General features: G+C 48.6%; 1 protein-coding gene across 1 annotated transcript in view; it reads right to left on the reverse strand.

Moving 5' to 3' along the window:
• Window positions 1–295: 295 nt before the first annotated feature.
• The window catches only part of DCTN2 (dynactin subunit 2), a 337,558-nt gene continuing 312,452 nt past the window's right edge, over window positions 296–25,401 (reverse strand). The window contains exons 13-14 of the mRNA XM_086966662.1: window positions 12,899–12,990; window positions 296–605 (exon numbers count right to left, since the gene is read on the reverse strand). Coding sequence (XP_086822788.1) covers window positions 519–605; window positions 12,899–12,990 — 179 coding nt within the window. The 3' untranslated portion in view covers window positions 296–518. The remainder of the gene's footprint in view (window positions 606–12,898; window positions 12,991–25,401) is intronic.

Consider the following 25,401-nt stretch of genomic DNA (forward strand, 5'->3'; position numbering starts at 1 on the left):
TACATATATATATATATATATATATATATAGGTTTAACTATGTAACCCACCGTGCTTTGGAATTTGACAAGAGGTTATACATGAACTCAACGGTCTAAAGCAACCAAACTGTAAGCATAGCTGTCAGCTACCCACAGCATTATTCTCTGGCGAGGGGAAACACTGAAGAGTTACACTCCAGGCTTCTCACGCTACTAGACTTTCTGAAGATGTGATCAGTCACCACTGCATGGAGAAATGTGTCCTGAATCCTGTTATACGTAGCTCAACAGGAATGCCTTATAAGGTAAAACAGTTGACATTGCTCAGCAATTTTATTAACATTTGTCCCACAGAAATAAACAGAAGGTAAGTAAATAAGATATTTTTGCATCCACTAACAAATATATACACTGTGGTCTTCTCATTTCTTTCGGTATCAGTAAACAGTGGTTTTGCTAGTGCAGTAAGATCTGCTTGACTGCAAACTGTCATGTCTAGCCTTCTGTTCTTCAGATGCCACTCTTGAAGTTTTTTCACTATTTTACCAGCTTCTTGATTCTAGAATCCATGTTAGCAACATTGTCTCCCACTGCAGTCAGGTTTTCTTTCATCGTCTTCTGGACCTGAAAAAGAAAGGATTGCACGGCAACATGCAATTAAAAACAAGGCAGGATGAGCACTTTTAAGTGGATCTGACAAAATGACTAGAAGGAACTGGGGGGGAAGTGGGAGGATCCAGGTGATAATTCTGAATGTTATCACATACCGGAGAGTGTGTCATGCTTCCTCATAGAGCACTCCTCGTCGGGCTGACGAAGCAGTGCTCAACGGGCCCCTCAGTAGTGGGGGCTCTTTAGAAGAGGTTTTTGACCATTGTCATATGGTGAGTGCAAGTGAGAGGGTATATAATGTGTAAGGTGGTGCTCAGGTGTTATAATAGTCTAAGGGAGACCAGATTAAGCAAAGGCTCCCTTGATGCAATAGAAACAGGAGGGCTATCAGTCGTAACATTGTACTCAGATAGCTTCAACAAATGCGGGGGAAGGTCAACATGTTTTATGCCTATGTGCCTGGAGGGTCCTTGCAGGTGCTAATGGCCTCAGCTGATGCCTTGACCTCTGCCCCGAAAGACCTAGTCTGCTCTTTGGGAGGACCACTGTATGTAAGCTACCCCTGGAATAATCCCTACATTTTCTTTACTATACGAGAACTGGCAGGCAGGAAACTAGATCCATTAGGATTGTGCTGTGGCTGTACGGTCCTTAAATCGTTAAGGGGCTAAATCACCTTTCGCTTAAAAAAAGTGAAGCCATCAATGGGCATTTCCATCGACACTTGGACATCTTGAATACCTGGGTGGTCTCATCCAGGTGTGACTTTTAAGGGCACCACCGCTGCGAATAACTTTGCCAACCAAGTTTGTGGTTTCCAAAACAACAAGCAATATACACTTTGCTGCGTCCTGGTGATCATAGAAACGCACCAGGAGTGACTTTACTTGTAGACTACTGTACCACCATACTTCAGTGGCGGCTCCTCTGCTATGAGGTAGGAGAGTCGCCCCCACCTACCAGCAGCGTTAAAAAAAAAAACAACAGCAAGGCTTAGACCAGGTGGCCATAGCCATACCGGACGCTTACAAGATTATCCGAAAAGACCGCACCAATCAAACAGGAGGAGGCCTAGCCATCATCCACAGAAACACCATCAAAATCACAACCAGCTCCGATGACAATCTCGCAACCGCCGAACATCTCCACTTCCAGATCCACACCGACCCTAGGACCACACTTAGAGGCACCCTCATTTACAGGCCTCCAGGCACCCGCACTCAATTCAGCGATGACATCACAGACCTCGTCAGCCCACACGCCCTCGCCTCAGAGAACTACATTCTTCTAGGAGACCTCAACTACCACCTTGAAAACAAACACAACAGCAACACCACCACCCTTCTGGACAACCTGGCCAATCTCGGACTCAAACAACTTGTTGACACCCCCACTCACTCAGCCGGACACACGCTCGACCCTATCTTCACATCCAGCAATCGATCGCACTACAGCTCTCCATTGGACGGATCACAGCTGTATTTACTTCAGCTACAAAACCACCCTGACCCACAACCGTCCACAACCTCTTCCTCAGAGAAACTGGAACAAAATCACCACCGACCAACTCCTCACATCACTCAAACAAAACCCTCCCACACTCTCTATGGACCCAGACCAAGCGGCCACCAACCTCAGGCAATCGATTACCAACAGCGCAGACGAATTAGCACCCCTGAAAAAGCACCAGATGAAATCAACCAGCAAAAAGGCTCCCTGGTTTAATGATGAACTTAAAAAATCCAAGAAGCTATGCCGCACCATGGAGACGAATTGGAGAAAAAACCCAACCTCAGACAACATGGCCTCCCTCAAGACAGCCACCCGCAAACATCACCAAATGATTCGATCCGCCAAGAAATCCGCTTTCAAGGATCGTCTCGACAACAACACTCACAACAGAAAGGAACTCTTCAATATCGTCAAAGAATTCACCAACCCCACCGCAGCATCCAACAACATCACTCCCTCCCAAGACCTCTGCGATGCACTATCCTCCTTCTTCTACAACAAAATTGCCGACATCCATAACAGCTTCGAGAATTCTCCCAGCGATCAACCCGCCCCACCCCCTTCTGATCCTACTCCTCCGACTAACAACCTCAGCGCCTGGAACCCAATCTCCACTGAAGACACCATTCGCCTCATGAACTCAATCCACTCTGGCTCGCCTTCTGACCCCTGCCCCCACCACATCTTCAACAAAGCTGACTCCATCATCGCACCCCAACTCCGCGATGTCATCAACTGCTCGCTCAACTCTGCTACCTTTCCAGAAAGCTGGAAAGACGCCGAACTCAACGCCCTCCTGAAGAAACCCACAGCAGACCCCTCAGAACTGAAAAACTACCGACCCATATCCCTCCTCCCTTTCCCTGCCAAAGTCATCGAGAAAGCCGTCAACAGCCAGCTCGCCACCTTCCTTGAATCTAACAACTCCCTTGATCCATCTCAATCTGGATTTCGAGCCAAACTGCACCGAAACCGCCCTCATTGCAGCGGCGACCGACGACATCCGAACACTACTTGACAACGGAGAAACAGTGGCCCTCATTCTACTCGACCTCTCCGCCGCCTTCGACACAGTCTGCCACAGCACCCTTATACAACGCCTCAGCAACATCGGCATACAAGGAAAAGCCTTGGATTGGATCATCTCATTCCTCGCCGGGAGAACTCAAAGAGTCCGACTTCCCCCATTCTACTCAGAGGCCACCGAACTCATCTGCGGCGTACCTCAAGGATCCTCACTCAGCCCCACCCTCTTCAACGTCTACATGAGTCCGCTCGCATCCATCGCACGACAACACAACCTTAACATCATCTCTTACGCCGACGACACCCAGCTAATCCTCTCCCTCACCAAAGACCCCAACATCGCCAAAACCAATCTTCACGAAGGCATGAAAGAAGTTGCCGAATGGATGAAACAAAGCCGTCTAAAACTCAACTCAGACAAAACGGAGGTGCTCATCCTAGGATCTTCCCCCTCAGCCTGGGACGACTCTTGGTGGCCTTCCGCGCTGGGCACAGCACCCACACCCACAGACCATGCACGTAACCTCGGCTTCATCCTAGACTCCTCTCTCTCGATGTCCAGACAAGTCAACGCCGTCTCGTCCTCCTGCTTAAACGTACTTCGCACTCTCAAAAAAATCTTCCGCTGGATCCCCCTCGAGACAAGAAAAACTGTTACCCACGCACTGGTCACGAGTCGGCTGGACTATGGTAACACACTTTACGCCGGTATCACAACAAAACTACAGAAAAAACTTCAGCGCATCCAAAACGCGTCAGCGAGACTCATATTAGACATCCCGCGCCAAGATCACATCACCGGACATCTAAAAGACCTCCACTGGCTTCCCGTCAACAAAAGAATTACTTTCCGCCTTCTCACCCACGCTCACAAGGCCCTCTACAATCTAAGACCCGAATGCCTCAACACGCGACTGTCCTTCTACAAACCCACCCGCCAATTAAGATCGTCCAATCAAGCCCTCGCCGCAGTCCCGCGCATCCGGAAATCCACCATGGGTGGCAGATCCTTCTCCTTCCTGGCTGCCAAGACCTGGAACTCACTCCCCACCCACCTCCGCCTTACTCAGAACCACATCTCCTTCAGAAAAGAACTGAAAACTTGGCTATTCGACAAATAATATACCCCTTCCCCTAGCGCCTTGAGACCCTCTGGGTGAGTAGTGCGCTATACAAATGCTCGAACTTGAACTTGAACTGGAAACCACAACCGGCCCTGGCAAAGTTCTCGGACGGTCCTCCGCCTCCCGCCCCCCTCCACTCGGGTTGGTTGGAGGTGCCGCCGAGATCTTTGCGGGGGCCGGTTTTCGGCCGATTTTGGTAGAGGGCCGATTTTGCAGCATAAAACGGCCCTGTAACAAAAACGGCCCCCACCTGTGCGGTGCACCGTGGATTGCACGGTGCCCGTTATGGCCAGTCCGGCCCTGGCCATGAGAGCGTCAGATAGTGCCTTGTTGAATGATGATAGTGGACTGGAAGAGGTACGACTTGTTTGAAGGATCTCAGTTAATAAATGTGCCCTTGTTTCAACACTAGAAAACAGTAAATCTAGCACGTCTGCTGCCCTTTCCACAACTATTGCGAAAGAGGCCCTTTCTTCAGATGGTGGTCCAGGTGGCAAGTTGCTGAAGATGCATCAAATCCACTGGTATTCTGTAAGGAATATGCTACTTACCAGTATGCATCTGTTCTTGGCATGTAGGGCTGCTGACATTCATATCTGTGCATAGATCGCCGCCTAGTGTTGGGTCCGGATGATTGCACATTGTTGTCCTGGAAGAGTCTTCGAAGTATCACGAGATAGGTGGCTCCTCCCCTGGACTACAGTGCGCATGGGCATCCTTTCTATCCTCAGATTGTTTTTTGCCATTGTGGCAGAGATGGAGTATGATACAGTAAGTGATGTCCATGCTAGAGGTCAATTCTGAGTGCTACAGCTGCGACAGGCACCGGGGAGGAGGGCGGGCGATATGAATGTCAGCAGCCCTACATGCCAAGAACAGATGCATACGGGTAAGTAGCATATTCGGTTCGAGGCATGTGGGCTGCTGAATTCATATCTGTGCATAGAATGTATAGCAGTCTCCCCCTTAGCGGTGGTTGCCCGTGCCAGCTGCAGCAGTCTGAAAAAGAGTCTTGAGAACAGCCTGTCCTACAGCTGCTGGTTGTTTGGAGTGTACATCTACGCAGTAGTGTTTGGTAAATGTGTGTATGGTAGACCATGTGGCTGCTCTACATATTTCTTCTAGAGGAATGTTTCCTAGGAAAGCCATGGATGCCCCTATCTTGCGTGCTGAATGCGCTCTTGGGGGAACTGTTAATGTGCGTTTAGCTTTCTGATAACAAAACTGTATGCACTTAACAATCCATCTGGATAAACCTGATTTAGAAATGGGGTTACCTTTGTGCTGCGGTGAAAAGGCAACAAACAGTTGTTTCGTTTTTCTGAAATGTTTTGTCCTGTCTATATAGTACAGGAGAGCTCTCTTAACGTCTAGTGTGTATGGAGCTCTTTCTGCCACAGAATGTGGAAGAACACTGGCAGTTCTATTGTTTGATTGATGTGAAACTGGGATACCACCTTTGGCATAAATTTAGGGTTTGTACGTAGCACTACCCTATTCGTGTGAATTTGGATGAATGGCTCCTGAATAGTTAGAGCTTGCAGCTCACTAACTCTTCTAAGTGATTTAATCGCCACTAAAAAAGCCACTTTCCACATTAGGAATTGTATTTCACACGAGTGTAGAGGTTCAAAAGGTGGTCCCATTAGTCTGGTTAGAACCACATTTAGGTTCCAGACAGGTGAAGGTGGGTGTCTAGGAGGAATCACTTGTTTGAGTCCCTCCATGAAAGCTTTACTAGCAGGCACTCTGAAGAGTGAAAGGTGCTGCCAGTTCTGAAGATAAGCTGCCACCGCAGCTAAATGTATATGTATGGAACTGTAGGCTAGTTTGCATCTGTGTAAATGTAACCAGTAACATATGATGTTTTGAGTTGATGCATCTAGTGGATTTATGTCATTATTGTTACAATAAATGACAAATCGTTTCCACTTTGCCGCATAGCATGCTCTGGTGGTAGGTCTTCTTGCCTCCTTGATAATATTCATACAGTCAGGAGGCAAGTTTAGGTAACCAAACTCTATGATTTCAGGAGCCAGATTGCAAGGTTCAACTGTTGCGGATCTGGGTGCTGAATGTCTCCATGGCTCTGCGTTAAAAGACTGGGTGTTAATCGCAGCCTTTGATGAGGCACCACGGAAAGTTCTAGGAACGTGGTGTACCATGGTTGCCTCGCCCACGTTGGAGCAACTAGGAGGAGTGTCACTGAGTGTTGTCGCAGTTTGCGTGCCACTAGTGGTATGAGCGGGGCTGGTGGTAAAGCGTGCGCAAATCTGCCTGACCAGTTCATCCATATCGCATTGCCCTGAGACTGCGGATGTGGAAACCTGGCGGCGAAGCTTTGGCATTTTGCGTTTTCCCTTGTGGCGAACAGGTCTATCTCTGGGTGACCCCACTGCTGGAAATACGGTTGTAGCACTGAGGGATGTACCTCCCACTCGTGCATCTGGTGGCTGTGCCTGCTGAGCAGATCCACCATCTGGTTGTTCCTGCCTGGGAGGTGTTCCGCCATGAGGAATATGTTTCTCTGAATGGCCCACTTCCACATGCTTTGCGCTAGATGTGACAACTGTAGAGAGTGTGTTCCTCTCTGCTTCTGTATGTAGTACATGGCAGTCATGTTGTCTGTTCGGATCAACACTACTTTGCTGCACAAATGTACCTTGAACGCCTTCATTGCCATAAAGATTGCCATCAGTTCCAGCAGGTTGATGTGCATCTTCTTTTGCTGTGTCGTCCATAGTCCCTGCACTGTGTAATGGAGGACATGCGCTCCCCATCCTAGGAGAGATGAGTCCGTCGTCAGCACTATTTGTGGTACAGGCTCTTGGAACGGTCGTCCCCTGCAAAGGTTTTGTGGGTTCCACCAATGCAGAGAGTTGTATGCGCGACCGGTCACCAACGCTAGGTCTTTTAATTGCCCTTGAGCTTGGGTCCACTGTTGTGCTAAGCACTTCTGAAGCGGACGCATGTGTAGTCTCGCGTGAGGGACTATGAAGATGCAGGAGGCCATCATGCCTATCAACTGCATAAACACCCGTGCTGGGAGCGAGTGTTGAGGTCTGAATTTCTGAATCAGTAATTAAATGCTGTTGATTCTTGCTGAGTTTGGCTGTGCCTTTGCAGCCAGAGTGTCTATTGTCGCTCCCAGGTACTGTCGTACGTGGGCGGGTTGAAGATGAGACTTTGGGTAGTTTAATGAGAATCCAAGGCTGTGTAGGAGGTGAATAGTGCAGGACATGTGGCTGGCACATTGCTGGGCTGACTTTGCTTGGATAAGCCAGTCGTCCAGATAGGGGTAGACTTGAATATGCTGTCTCCGTAGGTGCGCAGCTACTGTCGCTAGGCACTTGGTTTAGGGGCCTGAGGTCCAGTATTGGCCTGAGAGACCCGTCTTTTTTGGGAATTAAGAAGTACAGCGAGTATACCCCTGTACCCTGTTGTTCTATAGGTACGAGTTCTATGGCCCCTTTTTGCAGCATGCTGATGACCTCTTGCTGCAATAAGTGTATGTGCTCTGCGGACATAGGACGGTGTCTTGGGGGTATGTTGGGTGGAGTGGAGGTTAGCTCTAGACAATAGCCGTACTGGATAAGTTGTCTCACCCACCTGTCTGTGGTAATGCTTTCCCAGACTGGCAGGAACTGCTGTAATCGTCCCCCGACCGGTGTTACATGGTCTGGGGGCAGTGACAAGACGTCACTGTTTAGTATTGGCGGAGGATCTGGTGTTGTTATTCCCTCGTCCTCTGCCTTTGTTGCGGTTGCCACGGTATCCACCAATATTGTTTTTATTATAGGTGGTTTGCGTGCTTCCTTTATTGTACAGAGTCTGCTGAGATGCCTGGCCTCGTGTAGCTCCTCTGTTACCGGAGCTACGAAAGGAGCCTCCTCTGAATTGTTGTGACTGCAAGGCACCCATAGACTTGGCTGTCTGTGTCCTTTTTAATCTTTTCTAATATTGTTTCCACATCAGGACCAAATAAATAATCAGGGTTCACAGGCTGATTTAATAATGTGGTTTGAATCTCAGGTTTGAACCCAGAGATGCGTAACCACGCATGTCTCCTGAGCATGACACTTGTATTGATGACCCTGGCTGCAGTGTCTTCTGCGTCTAGCGCACATTTAATGGATGCGTTAGATATGAGTTTTCCCTCTTGTATCAGTGTTTCTGCTCCATCCTTGTAGACATCAGGCAAATGTTGTAGCAGTTGCTCTAGTGTGTCATAGTGAGCCCTATCATATCTGGCTAATAGGGCTTGCATATTAGAAATTCTCCATATATTAGCTGCTTGAGCAGCCACCCTTTTTCCAGAAGCCTCTAATATCTTAGACTCCTTGTCTGGAGGAGGAGCATCACCAGTGGTTTGGGAGTTGGCACCCTTACGAGCATTAGATACCACCAAAGAGTCCAATGGCAGCTGCCTCTTTATATATGTAGGGTCCACAGGTGCCGGTCTGTATTTTCTTTCGATTCTAGGGTTAACAACCCTTGCCCTTGTGGTTTCCTTGAAAATGTCTCCTGCGTGTTTAAGGACACCTTTCAACATTGGCAATGTCTTGACTGATTTCTCTGAAGTGGAGAAAGTGTCAAATAGGAAGTTTTCGTCAATTGGGTCAGCATGCATCTCCACATCATGATTGTTTGCTGCCCTTTCTATTAATGCGTTAAACGCAGCTGTATCCTCTGTTGGCGAAGTCTTGATAGGATAAGAATGAGTGTCAGGAATAGTCTGTGACTCCCCCGGGTCTACAGGGTCTGTCCAGGCTTGAGTCTGGTCATCCTGATCCGTGTCCACAGGATAATTAAGTTCCTCATTGTAGTTATACCCCACATCCTCATCAGTGCGTGTGGGTGAGTATGCAAAAGTGTCTTGGCCATGGGACCTCACAGTCTCAAAAAGAACAGGTGATGTGGAAGAATCCCTTTTCTTCTTGAGTGGAATTTTATATGTTTCAAGAGGATTTTCTGGCCTGATCTTCCTCTGATAAATAGTAAGTTTGTCAGAGTTTGAGTCGATATGTAACTTTGACTGCTATTCATAGGAGGGCTCTTGGTACACAATGTCATCTTTCAGAGAATGACTCCTTTTCCCCATCAACACCTTCTTGGACGTTTCGATCCCCGTTTTTGGTTCGAACGCCTTAGGCCGTGCAGTCCGAATTTTATCGGTGGCATAGTCTTTGTAGACTGACTGACCTTCTTCGGGGCCGGCGTCGTCATTGGTCCGACCGACTTTGTATTTTCGCCAATATTTTGTTGGCCTTACGTCGACTTCGGCGCCTGTTGCGTTGGAGGCGCACTCTTCTGCCTCGACTCGATGGGCTCCTTCGAGCCGCTCTTGGTCTTCGGCTCGAGGCCTTTGACGAACTGTGACCTGTCGACTCGTTGCTTTGGATCGAGAACCTTCCGAGACTCGAGTCCCTTATTTGTGTTGATGTCCGTTGACGTCGACCTCGTCGGTTCGACGTCATGACTTCAGTGTACCGATCTTCGGTTCGACACCCTTCTTTTTCGTCGAATACGAGGGATCCAAACTCTTCGATCTGAAGGCTGTCTCCAGCAGTTTAGTTTTCGTTTTCGACTCCATGGCTTTCGGTTTTGATTTAACCAGTGACTGGTAATGTTCGACCGATGGCTCGTGAGATATATTCTTAGCCGGGCTGAGACGCGGGGCTATATAATGTTCGTCATGATCTTGGCTAAGGCCTTCCGGCGATGCCTCGATCTGAGCCCCTGGAAGTCTTTCAGTGTCTGTACTGGGCCCCGTACTCACAGTTGGGCCTGGTTCATCTCTCGAGTCGTCATCGACTGCTCCGATGGCTAGTGCGTCGTCCCCTACCTCGTCGCTGTTTTCATCCTCGACATTTTGTTTGTCGTCTTCATAATAGTTGGAGTAATGCTCCGAACCGGGATCCGATTGCTGTTCTGGATCCTCAGTCTCGACGACCTCATAGTCTTCTTCGTCGAAGATATTTACCGGGTCGGGCGCTGGCTTCGTAATCGTCTGCCTCACTGCGCGTCGAACTCGAAGCGTCTTCTTCGACCTGAATTGAGCACAAGCTAGACAGTTGGCCTCATTGTGCTCCGGAGATAGGCACTTGTTGCACACCGGGTGTGCATCGATGTGTGGGTACTTAGAATTACAAAGGGGGCATCGTTTGAACGGGCTGCGTTCCATCGACGATCGGGCCTCTGGTGTCAAAAAGGCCACGCGGCCCTCCTCGACGTCCTGCTCAGAAAGAACTGGAACAAAGTACTTGGCACCGATCGAAATGACAATACCGACGACCCCGAAGGCCTTCAGGCCTTGTAGAAAAGTTTTTCTCTCGATTCCGAACTTGAGTAAAGAAAGTACATCCGAAACCAATGGCGGAAAAAAACAATCTGAGGATGGAAAGGATGCCAATGCGCACTGTAGTCCAGGGGAGGAGCCACCTATCTCGTGATACTTCGAAGACTCTTCCAGGACAACAATGTGCAATCATCGGGACCCAACACTAGGCGGTGATCTGTGCACAGATATGAATTCAGCAGCCCACATGCCTCGAACATCCAGTTATAGCCCATCATTGGTTTAATGATGGTGGAGTAGGTCATCAGTCTCCTCATGAGTGAGTGTTTGCATACCTTGAACTGCATCAGAGTCTGATCAGAATAAAGTATTTTCTCTCAGATAGTACTAGCGTCTAGGTTGAGGCCAAGGATTAGAGTCTGGCTGCAGCCTAACTGGTAGTGCTTCCTTATTCTTTTAGTGCGGCATAGGCCTGAAGCAGGTCTATGACAGCTTTGGGTTGGATAAAACTGTAGGGTCCATTACTGGTATTGGTGGTGTTGACACTGGCACAGGCCAGACAGGCTTGGCCCCAGATGCAGAGATGGAATTGGTATGGTTCTAGAACAGGACGCAAGGGGTAAGCTGGCTCAGAGGGACGGCTCTCTGGTGTTTAGTCCAACTGAAGTCCCCAGCGGTTCCGCAAGGCCTGAAGGCATCTCAAAGAGCTTTCGCTAACCCTCATCAAAGACCGCTATTTGCTGAGAGGTAGACAATGGTCTGAGGAATTTGGGGCACACAAAGACCAGCTTCTGGACTGGATCTGCGCCAGAAAGCATTTGTGGATTATGATCTTTCGATTGATTCGTTGTGCCTTCCCATCTAATTTCAAGTCAAGTCTAGCTTTGCTTTCTTGCACTTATGGCATGTCTTCGACTTACCACAATCACAATTGGCTTCTTGAACGAGATCATGAGTGGCCCTGTGAATTAGAGCGGAATTTATTTTTTACCGTAACCTCCTCATATTTGGCAACGTAGAGTTATGCATCCTGTTCCTGGATCCCCTTCAGGTGCATTAAGGCACATTTTATGACAATTTTGAGTCATGACTGGAGTATGAGCACTAGAGACATAGGCTGTGCATGTCCACGACCGACATCTTCCTGCTGTCACGACAAGGCCTGAATCCTGTTTTCTGTAGAGACACTGCCCCAGGCACCTTTTCTGAGGTAAAGTTTGAAGCTGTCAAAAAATAGACAAATTTGGGAGCAGAGTTCTGGATCTGCATAGAAAGACACAATAAGAAAGGAGCATGCTTATTTATATACAGCTCCACCCCATCACTTTGGCTTAGAATAGAATCACTGTAGAGCCACCCACCCGCATCAATCGGTGCAAAGGGGCATTGCTCTAAAAGTCTACAAATTGAAGTTTGGCTTTGGGGATATTTTAAAGGTGAGGGATCAGCAGTTAGAAGTACCCATTACAACTGAAACTACTCAGCTTCTTACATTTCTCAATACTGTTGAATATAGTAACAAGTCTCCTTTTTTGGAACGGCCATGAGAAGAACAGTAATAAGGAAGCAGTATAGCCAGTCACCCCTACTTAACTAACCCCTCCACCTTTAAGTTTAGTAAAAGACAACAGTAACAATCTTGTTGGTTTCTTACTTCTTCTAACCTTTTTGACCTTAGGGGCAGCGGACTGTTGTCTTTTCAAGCTGCATGACCTGAAAATTCCAGAAGCAAGTGAATCTGCTTCAATCCAATTTACTCTCCATATGTAAATGTCAAAAGGCATTGCTCTTCAACAAGGGAGGGGTCCAGGTGTTGGTGCTCCTATGGAGATTAATTATTGAAGTGTGGAAGTCAGTTGCAATGCTTTCTTCACCAGCAAGGTTGACAGCTGTGCATGAACTACTGAACCATTCCCATTGTAATATCTTTAAACCCCCTAGTTTTTTCAATGATCCCATTTCTCCATACAAATAACGCCCCAGCTGGCCTGCACAGTGAGTTAGCTACAAGTGAAACACAAGTGCACCACATCCCGTACATAAAATGTGCACAGTAGTGTATGCACTAGTGCCAGTCTTTCAGAACTAGCTGTGGTGTTAGTATATCAATAACTCCATTAATGGTCCCGTAGCTTGGAAAAAAGCTCCAAGACAGAAACGGCAGTGGTGGAAACTGCACTGCATACTGGAAGGCCAGGAAATTATGTCTAGTTAATCACAGTACAGAACACTATCTAAGCACAGCCACCTCAAGAAAAATTAAATCTTATGCATTTAAAGAAATACCCTCCTTGGAGAGATGAAAATACATTTTCTGAACATACAACACATCAAATTATAAATACCAGCTCTAATGCAGAGGAGTTGTCCTTCAAAGAATTTGCGATCATCTGTTGTGTGGTATCGAGGTGGGTCAGAAGCTGCCCAAATTGCATAGCTGAGAAGAGAAAGAAAATATTTCACGACTACTCTGGCTATTAATAGCACTGTGCGGCAAAATAGTTACAACACACTCATACTTTTGATATAGCATTAGGGTATTACAAAGTGACCCTACCAAACAGTGAACTGATGCCATATTATGGGAATGAGTACTATAATAGGGGAACCAGACAAACACAAATGGAAGGTCAATGCCAGAGTGCAGCTTACACGGAAGAAAACAAGTTACTTACCTGTAACTTTGGTTCCCAAGCATTGGTAACTTTCATAGATTCCCATGCTTTGTATCATTCCCCGTAGTCGGAATGGGAGCCTCGGTAGCATCACAACCATAGAAACAAAAGAGAAAAAATAGGCCTAGGCCTCATCTCCTTTTGTATCCTATCACCCTCTTTGTGCAAAAGAGACCAAACTTTTGTCAGGACCAATCAGAGCAGCCTCACCCCCTAGAACCTTCCTGAGAGAGTTCAGAGCCTCAGATTTTCGTAGCCGTTGTGCAAACCGCCACTATCTCTGTCAAAAAACTGAGCTTTCCCAGGGGAGGAGGGTGGGCGCATGGGAATCTATGAAAGTTACCAATACTGGGGAACCAAAGTTACAGGTAAGTAACTTGCTTTCTTGCCCCAGTATTGGAACTTTCATAGATTCCCATGCTTTGTATCAGAGTAGCTGGCAGTAATAACCAAGACACATTTTGTAGATACATGGCATTACATAACCATAAAGAATATAAACTCCTAGCATAGGCAACAAGAAAAAAAATGTGCTCACCAGGATGGAGGGCTTGTAGGGAACGCTCACCTCTCAATGGAAGAGATTCCGCAGCACTGCTTGACCAACAGCCGCGTCGTCTCGTCCTGCAGACTCCAGGCAGTAGTGCTTCGTGAAGGTATGTGTACTGCTCCACGTTGCTGCCCTGCATATGTCCTTAATGGCGACTCCAGAGAAAAGAGCCACCGACGATGCCACAGACCTTGTGGAATGTGCACGGACTTTTCTGTCCAAAGGCTTGCCCGCCTCCTGATGGCAGAATTGAATCGCACTGGAGATCCAGCGGGAAATGCCACTCTTTGCCAAAGGAAACCCCTTCCGTGGTGCGCTGTAGGACACAAACAACTGGGATGATTTCCGAAAGGGTCGTGTGCGCTCTAAGTAGAATTTTAAGCATCTTTGAACGTCCAAAGAATGTAATGTGCGTTCTGCAGGCGTTGAAGGGCGCGGAAAGAAAGACTTTAAAATCAAAGGTTCATTCAAGAGGAACTCAGACGGAACCTTTGGAATAAATTTTGGATTGGTACGAAGGATAAGCACATCTTTTTTGAATTGCAGGAAAGGATGCACTATGGAGAGGGCTTGAAGCTCACTCACTCTTCTCGCTGATGTTAGAGCTAAGAGGAGGGCAAGTTTCCAAGACAGGAATTTCAAGTCCGCCTTGTGCACCGGCTCAAACGGAGCTTTCTTCAGCTGAGCCAACACCAAATTAAGTTGCCAAATTGGAGGTGGAGGACGGACTGGGGGATACATCCGAAACAGGCCTTTCATAAACTGTTTGACAATTCTAGCTGACCAAAAAGAAGGACCTGAAGATGTCTGTCTGAATCTTGAGATGGCTGCTAGATGAACTTTCACAGAGGAATGTGCCAGACCAGATTAAGCCAGTAGCAGGATGTCTGGTAATATTTGATGAGGAGCTGAAGTGTACGGATGGAGATGTTGCTTCTGACACCATAGGCAGAACCTCTTCCATTTTGCCTTATAAATTTTGTTAGTGCTTGGAGCTCGAGCCTGAGACAACACGTCCCTACACTCCTTGGGGAGATTCAGATGTCGGAACTCCCTGTATTCAGAAGCCACGCTGTTAAGTGAAGCGAGCCCGGATCCGATTGGAGCACTTGACCCTGAGACCTCGACAACAGGGAAGGAACCAGTTGTAGGGGAATCGGATGATCCTGGGAGAGTAATAGGAGTTCCGTGTACCAGAAGTGCCGGGGCCACGCCGGTGCAATCAAGATCATTTTGCACAGTTCTGCTTTGACCTTCCTGAGTATCCTTGGAATAAGGGTATCGGTGGAAAAGCGTAAAAGAATGCGCCGTACCAGGCAATCGAAAGCGTGTTCCCCAAGGATCCCGGATGGTGATCCCTGCTTGCATAGAACCGGCATTTGGTGTTCTACGGACTCGCAACAGGTCTATGGTCGGGGTCCCCCAGACCGAAAACACCTCTTCCAGAATGGCCTGATCCAACTCCCATTCGTGAGTGGTCGATTTCTGGCGACTCAGGGCGTCCGCTGTTATGTTGAGCGAACCTGCCAGGTGTTCTGCTGTTAAGGCAATCTTGTGAAGGATCGCCCAACCCCAAATCAATTGAGCTTCCTTGGACAGAGTTTGAGATCTTGTTCCCCCCTGTTTGTTGATATAGTGCATGGCCGTCGTGTTGTCCGTCCAGACCAGCACTGATTGATTCTGTATTCGTGTCAGAAAAGCCTGTAAAGGGACTGTAGGGATCCCCATATGGATTCTCATCCTCCTCGTCATCAGACTCCTCATCAAACAACATAGTTGGGAGTAAGGATGATACTCTTCTAGGAGAAGTCATCTCCGGAGTTATTTTCTGCTTTCGCATGGAAATGTGTATTTTTTGAATTGTTGACGACTGAGAAGTAGTCTTAGTCGACGGAGCTTTCATCGTTGACGGTGGATGGATCGTCAACGGGGATTTTATCGTCGATGGTGGATTGATAGTCGACGGCATCATCGACGAACTCGTCGTCATCATTGCAGCCGCCGTCGTCATCGTCGACGTAGTCTTAATCGTCGCAGCAGCCGCCAACACTACTCTCGTCGTCATGATCGTCAACCTCGAGAATACAGCTATTGTCGACGAGCAAGAAGGCACCTTAAACGTCGACGATGGTTTCAATGGAGTGGACGTCGACCAAGCTACCGTCGACGGTCCCGTCGACGGAGCCACCATAGAAATTAAGGCTTTTTGAGAAGACGTCGCCGACGTACCTGCCGATTTCATCGTCGACGGATGCTGCTTCTTGTCAGGTTTTCCGTCCAGCGATTCAGTAGCCAGTTTCTTGCCTTCCTTCACTTTTAGAGATGATTGTGAAGGAACAGAAACATCCCTTTTTATCTTCTTGGCTGTGTCCACCTCAGCCTGTCCCAGCCTCTCCTTTTCACATCGGTGAGGAGATTTAATGGGATTAGCCCTCTCAGACCTGTCAGATCTTTTGTTGGGCTTTGACAGGGATTTCTAAAGAAGTAGAGGGAGGTGACCTACCCCTCTTTCTGGACCTTTTTGAAGATGAAGTCCTCCTCATCTGAAGACAGCACGTCCTTCCGTGACTTCATTTTCTGTAGCCAAGTTAGTAATCGGCCTTCTCTGTCTCTCAATGTCTTAGTAGAAAAGGTCCTACAGATTTTGCAATCATTGGCCTTGTGGTCAGGATACAAGCAGTAAATACAATCATCATGCTTGTCCTCCACAAAAAGTCTTTTTTTCGCACAGGTAGCACAGGCCCTGAACAAAGCCTTCTTTTCCGTGTCCGACATATTAAAATTCTGAAGTAATTTTGAAGAAAGAAAGAAAAATGAGCAGAGCTCAGTGGAGACTCCCTAGCACAACGTGCGGTAAAAAATCTGAGGCTCTGAGGCTCTCTCAGGGAGGTTCTATGTGGTGAGGCTATTCTGATTGGTTGTTGCGGAAAGTTTGGGCTCTTTTACACAAAGAGGGTGATATGCTACAAAATGAGATGAGTCCTAAGCCTGGTTTTCTCTTTTGTACCTATGGTTATGATATTTTTTATTTACCGAGGCTCCCATTCCGACGACAGGGAATGATACAAAGCATGGGAATATATGAAAGTTCCAATACTGAGGTAACAATTGTTTTGTTACCACAACCTCTTCCTTGGCTATTGTTTCCTCTATATCCTCCTCTAAAGAATCCTTTATTGGAGGAGGTTTGTGACTTAAAATATGATGTAGTGTCTGCTCCAGTCTGCTTGGAGCCTCCTCTGTAGGAGGAGCGACGAAAGGAGCCTCGATTTGGTGTAGACTGTAAAGCTCCCATAGACTTAGCCGTGTCAGTGTCTTTTTTCATCTTTTCTAGTATGTTGTCTACTTCAGGACCAAATAATTGGTTTTGATTTTAAAGCGGATTTAAAATGGTAGTTTGCACCTCTTGTTTAAACCCTGAAATGCGTAGCCACGCATGTCTCCTAAGTATGACACTGGTGTTTGCGGCTCTAGATGCTGTGTCAGCGGCATCTAGTGCACATTTTATTGAGGCATTAGATATTAGCTTGCCTTCTTGTATAAGGTCAGTTGCTTGATCTTTGTACTGATCTGGTAGATGTTGAAGTAGTTTTTCTAGTTGATCATAATGAGCCCTATCATAAGAGAGGAGGGTTTGTGTATTCGCTATACGCCACATGTTTGCTGCTTGTGCAGCTACGCTTTTGCCTGATGCATCAATTACCTTTGATTCTTTATCAGGTGGGGGCACTTCTCCTGATGTTTGAGAATTGGCCCTTTTCCTAGCATTGGACACCACTAATGAATCTAGTGGAAGGTGTCCTTTAATATAGACTGGGTCTGTGGGTGCTGGTCTATATTTCTTTTCAATTCTAGGGTTTAAAATTCTCGTGCGTACAGGATCTTTTAATACTTCTGGAGCATGCTTGATTATTTCCTTAATCATTGGAAGAATTTGAGCAGTCCTCAGAGTGCTCAAAGGTGTCTAAGAGAAAATCCTCTTCAATATCGTCAGAATGCATAGACACTACATGGTAAACAGCAGCTCTGTTTAACAGATGACTAAAACTAATTGCGTCTTCTGGAGGGGAAGGCTTTGATGGGTATGAGTGCGGTTCTGGAACGTCAGGCATAGTCTGTGGATTTGGAAAATCATATATGGGTACCTTTATTGGGTTTGAATAAATAATCGCATATACCCTCATCTATGTGGTATGAGCTAGGCTCTTCCTCATCCTCCCCTCCCTCTAAGTTATATTCATCATCATTTTGCTGTGAGGAATGTGATGATAATGGAGAATGTGCAGGAGATATATGAGGTGATATGTGAGGAGGTATAGGAGAAGGAGGAAGAAGAGGTATAGGAGAAGGAGAGGTATAGGAGAGGAAGGGTGCATAGGAGATGTTGCATAGTCCTTCTTGGCAGGCACTACATGAGTGAGTGGTGCATCTGCTGGTCTCTTTTTGTGAGGTGTAGTGCCCACACGACCTGTATTTGGGTCTATATAGATCTTTTGTTGAGGATCTGGTGTAAAAAGTTCCTTCTCTTCTACAACCTTCCTGGGCTTTGATTTTTTCGGCTCCGGTGGAGGTTGTGTTTTTTCTTTAGCATTGGGAGGTGTTGTAACGTCCCGTGGCAAAGTTTTCCGTGCCGAAGGTGTTGTTTTCGGCTTCGTAGGCATGTTCGAGGATTTGGGCACCTCAGAATCAGGCTTCTTTGTCTTCGGCACCGAAGATGTAGAAGTGGACGGCTTCGGCGCCGGTGCTTCTTTCGGTTTCGGTATTGATAAGTCTTTATGTTTCGGTGCCGGTACGATTTTTGGCTTCGGTACCGAAGGGTCTTTTAGCTTCGGTGCCGAGGTGTCTTTATGTTTCGGTGCCGACGGGAGATGTTTACTTGGTGTCGAGGCACTAGAAGGCTTTGTTGTTTTCTTCGGAGCCGGGCTCGATGGCGGGGCTGTCGAAGTGGATTTTCGGTCTCGACTGGGCCCCTTAGGCGGAGTGCTGACCTTTGCCTTCGGTTTGGGCAGAGTATGTGGTGCAGGGGCAGTCGTACCCACGCGCTGACCCGATGGAATTGAGTCATCTGAGTCGTCTGCCTCTGATACGATCTGGAGCTCTGGAGAGTCTTCCTCGGGAACAAGGGGAACCTCTTTGTCGAAGATATCCTCCGGTGCTGGGGCTGATCTCCTTATCTCGTGTCGACGGGCCCTCCGATCCCGGATGGTTATCTTCGATCGGAAGGAAGCACAAGCTGTGCAGGTCGACTCGTCGTGTTCCGGCGATAGACAGAGGTTACAGACCTCGTGGTGATCGCTATGTGGGAATTTTGCCTGGCATGTTCGGCATTTCTTGAACTGAGTTCTTTCCATGTGGTGTAGGCCGCACGGCGTCGATAGGCCTAACGACCCGCTTCCATGACCGGAATGGAAGTTATGTCGTCGACTAGCGATGCCGAAGGTAGTTTGTTGAAGTTCTGTGCTTCAAAGTTGCTGAAAAATGTTTTTCTGGCCAGAGCAGAGAAACTTTCATCCGAACCCAGTGGCGGAAAAAAACAATCTAAGGATGGAGTCGATGCCCATGCGCACTGTTGTCCAAGGGAGGAGTCACCTATCTCATGACTACAAAGACTTCTTCCAAGAAAAAAACAACCTGCAATCATCCGAGCCCAACACCAGGTGGCGCTCTAATGCGAAGGTGTACAATCTGCAGCTCATATGCCTCGAACACACAGTCCTCAACTCCTGGGGCCTGCCCAAGGTCACGGGCCATTTTCCATGCAACAATTGCAGTGCGTGTCACCAAACCAAACCGACGAAAACACTCAACCTTGAACCGGGTAAAACATGAACACCGCGTCAACACACTAACTGCAACTCCAGCAACTTGGTGTACCTTATAACATGCCCCTGTGGGCTCCGCAACGTGGGCATGACAACCCGCAAAGTCAGGACAAGAGTGGTTGAACACAGAAGCACCATCAGGTGTGGTAAGAACATCAGCAGACTGACTGAGCACTACCTCACTGAACACCACACTCCCAATGACATGACCTGGACTGTCATTGAACAGTTTGACGCCCACTGTAGGAGAGTAGGGTCTGCTATCCTATGGTCACCCCAAATTTTTGCTTTTTGCTTCACTGGTTTCTGACTTAATGTGGCTGTGGGCCTGCCAATCAGACCCACAGCCTGCTGCTCTCTCTCTAAATTTATGCCAAGGCACTTTAGGTGCCTTACCAATTGGAACATGGATCACCTTGTGAGCCCCTGTACAGTGTACCCTAGGTACCCAGGGCATAGGTGTATCCAAGGCCTACCAGGAGCTGCAGCACGTATTGTGCCACCCCTGGCCTGGCCTAACTATTTGACACAACTGGCTGATCACTCAGCTGGGGCAAGGTCGTGTAATGCAAATGCCACTTTCCAGTATGCATCTGTTCTTGGCATGTAGGGCTGCTGACATTCATATCTGTGCATAGATCGCCGCCTAGTGTTGGGTCCGGATGATTGCACATTGTTGTCCTGGAAGAGTCTTCGAAGTATCACGAGATAGGTGGCTCCTCCCCTGGACTACAGTGCGCATGGGCATCGACTCCATCCCCAGATTGTTTTTAGCCATTGTGGCCAAGATGGAGTGAAACTCAGTGAATGATGACCATGCCATGAAATGATATGTGAACACTGCAGCTGCTACAGGCGCCGGGGGGGAGGGCGGGCGATATGAATGTCAGCAGCCCTACATGCCAAGAACAGATGCATACTGGTAAGTAGCATTTGCAGTTCGAGGCATGTGGGCTGCTGAATTCATATCTGTGCATAGAATACATAGCAGTCCCTCCATTAGCGGCGGCCGCCCGTGCCAGCTGCAGCAGTTTGGAAAAGTGTCTTGAGAACAGCCTGCCCTACAGCTGCCTGCTGTTTGGAGTGCACGTCTACACAGTAATGCTTAGTAAATGTGTGTGTGGTAGACCATGTGGCTGCTCTACATATGTCCTCTAAGGGAATGTTTCCAAGGAAAGCCATAGAGGCCCCCAACTTTCTGGTGGAGTGGGCTCTTGGGGGAATGGTAAGAGTGTGTTTTGCCTTTGCATAGCAGATTTGAATACATTTCACGATCCACCTAGCAATACCAGCCTTGGAAATAGGGTTGCCTTTGTGATGTGGCGCAAAGGCAACAAAAAGCTGCTTAGTCTTTCTAAAATCCTTGGTCCTATCAATGTAATACATCAGGGCCCGCTCCGCCAGTGACTCTGGATTTTGAAAGAACACCGGCAACTCAATGGTTTGGTTGATGTGGAACTGAGACACAACCTTGGGTAGAAATTTAGGGTTAGTGCGTAGCACTACCCTGTTTAAATGAACTTGGAAGAAAGGCTCTTGGATTGTGAGGGCTTGCAGTTCACTAACCCTCCGTAGCGATGTAATTGCTACAAGGAAAGCCACTTTCCATGTCAATAACTGAATCTCACAGGAATGTAGTGGCTCAAAGGGAGGACCCATCAGTCTTGTAAGAACCACATTGAGGTTCCATTCAGGAGCTGGTGGAGTCCGTGGCGGAATGACTCCTTTGAGGCCTTCCAGAAAAGCTTTGATGGCAGGCACTTTGAAAAGTGAAAGGTGCTGTCTATTTTGGAGGTATGCGGCCATCGCAGACAGGTGAATGCGAATGGAAGTAAATGCCAGATTACACCTGTAGAGATGGAACAGGTAACAGATGATGTTCTGAATAGAAGCATCTAGTGGATCAATGTTGTGGTTTGCGCAATAGATGACAAACCGTTTCCATTTTGCCGCATAACATGCTCTAGTAGTGGGCTTTCTAGCCTCCCGAATGATGTCCATGCAATTGGGAGGAAGGTTGAGGTAGCCAAACTCTAGGACCTCAGGAGCCAGATCGCCAGGTTGAGCTGCTGCGGATCTGGGTGCTGAATGTCGCCATGGCTCTGCGTCAGAAGGCTTGGTGTGAGATGAAGCCTTTGATGCGGTACCACGGAAAGTTCCAGAAACGTGGTGTACCATGGTTGGCGGGCCCACGTTGGAGCAACTAGGATGAGAGTCATCGAGTGCTGCCTGAGCTTGCGCGCCACCAGCGGTATCAGAGGTGCTGGGGGAAAAGCGTACGCAAATCTGCCTGACCAGTTCATCCATATCGCATTGCCCTGCGATTGCGGGTGTGGAAACCTGGCGGCGAAGCTTTGGCATTTTGCGTTCTCCCTTGTGGCGAACAGGTCGATCTCTGGATGACCCCACCTGTGGAAGTACGGTTGGAGTACTGATGGATGTATCTCCCACTCGTGCATTTGGTGGCTGTGCCTGCTGAGCAGGTCCGCCATTTGATTGTCCTTGCCTGGGAGATGTTCTGCCATGAGTAAAATGTTCCTCTGGATGGCCCACTTCCACATGCTCTGAGCCAGATGAGACAGCTGCGGAGAGTGTGTGCCCCCCTGTTTCTGAATGTAGTACATTGCCGTCATGTTGTCCGTCCGGATCAACACGACCTTGTTGCACAGATGTACTTTGAATGCCTTCAAGGCCATGAAGATCGCCATCAGTTCCAGTACATTGATGTGCATCTTCCTTTGCTGTAGTGTCCATAGTCCCTGCACAGTGTATTGGAGTACATGCGCTCCCCATCCCTGGAGAGAAGCGTCCGTTGTCAGGAAAATCTGCGGCACAGGCTCTTGAAACGGTCGGCCCTTGCAAAGGTTTTGTGGATTCCACCAATGCAGAGAGTTGTATGCCCGACCGCTCACCAACACTAGGTCTTTTAACTGCCCGTGAGCCTGAGTCCACTGACGTGCTAAGCACTCCTGCAGCGGACGCATATGTAGTCTCGCGTGTGGGACTATGGAGATGCAGGAGGCCATCATGCCTATCAACTGCATGAACACTCTTGCTGGAAGCGAGTGTTGAGCTCTGAATTTTTGGATCAGCAATTGAATGCTGTTGACTCTCACTGAATTTGGCTGCGCTGTGGCCGCCAGAGTGTTTATGGTCGCACCCAGATACTGCCGTATGTGGGCGGGCTGGAGATGGGATTTTGGGTAATTCAGTGAGAACCCCAGATCGTACAGAAGGTGAATGGTGTGGGACACGTGGTTGGCGCACTGCTGGGCCGACTTCGCCTGAATGAGCCAGTCGTCCAGATAGGGGTAGACGTGAATGTTTTGACGTCTTAGATGCGCCGCCACCGTCGCCAGGCACTTTGTGAAAACCCTGGGCGCTGTGGTGACCCCAAAAGGCAAAACCTTGAACTGGTAGTGCTGGTTGTGAATGGTGAACCTGAGGTACTTTCTGTGTGAAGGATGCAGTGGAATGTGGAAGTACGCATCCCTCAGGTCCAGAGTTGCTAGGAAGTCCCCTTGCCGAAGCAGTGGGAGAACCTGCTGCAGCGTGAGCATATGGAAATGTTCTGAGAGAATGTAAAAGTTGAGAGGTCTGAGGTCTAGGATGGGCCTGAGGGATCCGTCCTTCTTTGGAATCCGAAAGTACAGGGAGTAAACTCCTGCACCTCTTTCCTGCAGGGGCACGAGCTCTATTGCCCCTTTTTGCAGCATGACGTTGACTTCTTGCTGCAACAAGTGCAAGTGCTCGCCGGACATAGGACGGTTCTTTGGGGGTATGTTGGGTGGAGTGGATGTGAGCTCCAGACAATAACCGTATTGGATAAGAGATCTGACCCACCTGTCCGTGGTGATGGACTTCCACACGGGCAGGAACTGCTGGAGTCTCCCCCCGACCGGTGTTGCGTGGTCGGGGGGCAGTGACAAGGCGTCACTGTTTGTTGGCGGTGGAGGACCTGGAGCTGGTATTTCCACGTCCTCTGCCTTTGACGTTGTTGCCACGGTATCCACCAGACCCTTGTTGGTATAGGAAGGTTGGGTGTTGCTTTTGTAGAATTGCGTCGACTGTGACAGTTGACCCCTCGAGGTGCCTCTATTATTGGAGCGACGAAAGGAACCACCCCGAAACTGCTGGGACTGCAAGGCACCCATAGACTTCGCAGTGTCGGTGTCCTTCTTCATCTTCGAGGGTGGTATCAACCTCTGGGCCAAACAGGTGGTCTAGGTTGACCGTCTGGTTCAAGATGGTGGTTTGAACGTCTGGTTTGAAACCTGATATCCTGAGCCATGCATGTCTACGAAGTAGAACGCTAGTGTTAATTGCTCTTGAGGCGCTGTCAGCCACATCCAGAGCGCACTTAATTGAAGCATTGGTGATAAGCTTCCCCTCCTGTATCAACATTTCTGCAGCTTCTTTATATTGACCGGGTAAGTGCTGTAAAAGGGTCTCTAGAGTGTCATAGTGTGCCCTGTCGTAACGCGCCAGTAGCGCCTGTGTATTGGATATGCGCCATATGTTGGCTGCCTGCGCAGCCACCCTTTTCCCCGAAGCCTCAAATACTTTTGATTCCTTGTCTGGGGGAGGAGCATCACCCGTAGTTTGTGAATTGGCTCTTTTGCGGGCATTGGAGACAACCAGGGAATCCAGAGGCAACTGTCCCCTGATACGAGTAGGATCAGTGGGCGCTGCCTTGTACTTCTTGTCGATACGTGGGTTGATGACCCTTGCTCGGGTGGGCTCCTTGAAGACTTCTGCCGCATGTTTCAACACCCCTTTTAGCATTGGCAAAGTTTTTACAGTTTTTTCAGAGACTGAAAAGGTGTCAAATAGGAAGTCGACGTCTACTGGGTCAGCATGTAGATCGACGTCATGATTGGCTGCCGCCCTTTCAATGAGTGCATTGAAAGCTGCAGAATCCTCTGTCTGGGAAGTTTTGGCTGAAAAAAGTTGAGGCTCCTGCCCCGAATGCGGGTCCCCAGGATCGCCACCAGCAGACCATGGCTCAGTCACATCTTCTGGGTCTGAGTAGACTGGATAGGAATACTCATCCTCGTTGTTGCCGTCACCTTCCTCCACATTGGAATGAGTGGGTGAAAGTTCATGTGCTTGTGGAGACACAGGCTCCACAGGGGCAGGGGCACCAGCAGAGTCCATCTTTTTCTTAAGTGGAATGTGGTAATCCTCCAATTGTGGTTCAGGGGTGATCTTTCTCTTAAGGAGAGAGAGCTTGCCCGTGTTGGCGTCGATGATCACCTCTTGACGCTCCTCGTCTGCCAGCGGTCGGTGCCGTGGGCCTGGAACCACTAGCGATGCCTTCGGCGTCGAAGATACCTTCACGGGCACCCCGGCCCCAGGTTTTGCTGTGAAAGCCTTCGGCGCCGTCTTTGGCGGCAACGTGAACAGAATCGGCGTTGGCGTCTTTGCCGGTTTTTGAAGAGGCTTGGGCGGCACAGGGTCCTTCGGCTCGACTTCTGCGGACCCCTCCGTAATACGTTGAAGGGACTCCGTAACCTGCTTAGTGAATGAGGTGGAGGGACGCACCGGCTCGAGAGAGTCTTCTGAAGCTGGTTTCGGGATGGCGACCAATGACGCAGTCTTCGGAGCCGACGCGGTTGCCCCCTTGGCCTTGCCGAGTGGAAGCGGGGCAGTGAGAGACTTGGGGTCGTCCTGCCGCTTCTTCGTGACGAGAGTGGCCTTCTTATGGTCGTCGGCCTTCCTGGTATCGAGGCGACTTAAGTGCGACCATCTTCGGCGCCGATGCAGCCGCGTCGACCGTTTTAACCTTCGGCTTCGATACC

The sequence above is a fragment of the Lissotriton vulgaris genome, chromosome 1_1 (genome assembly GCF_964263255.1).
Source record: "Lissotriton vulgaris chromosome 1_1, aLisVul1.2, whole genome shotgun sequence".
Taxonomy (NCBI): Eukaryota; Metazoa; Chordata; class Amphibia; order Caudata; family Salamandridae; genus Lissotriton; species Lissotriton vulgaris.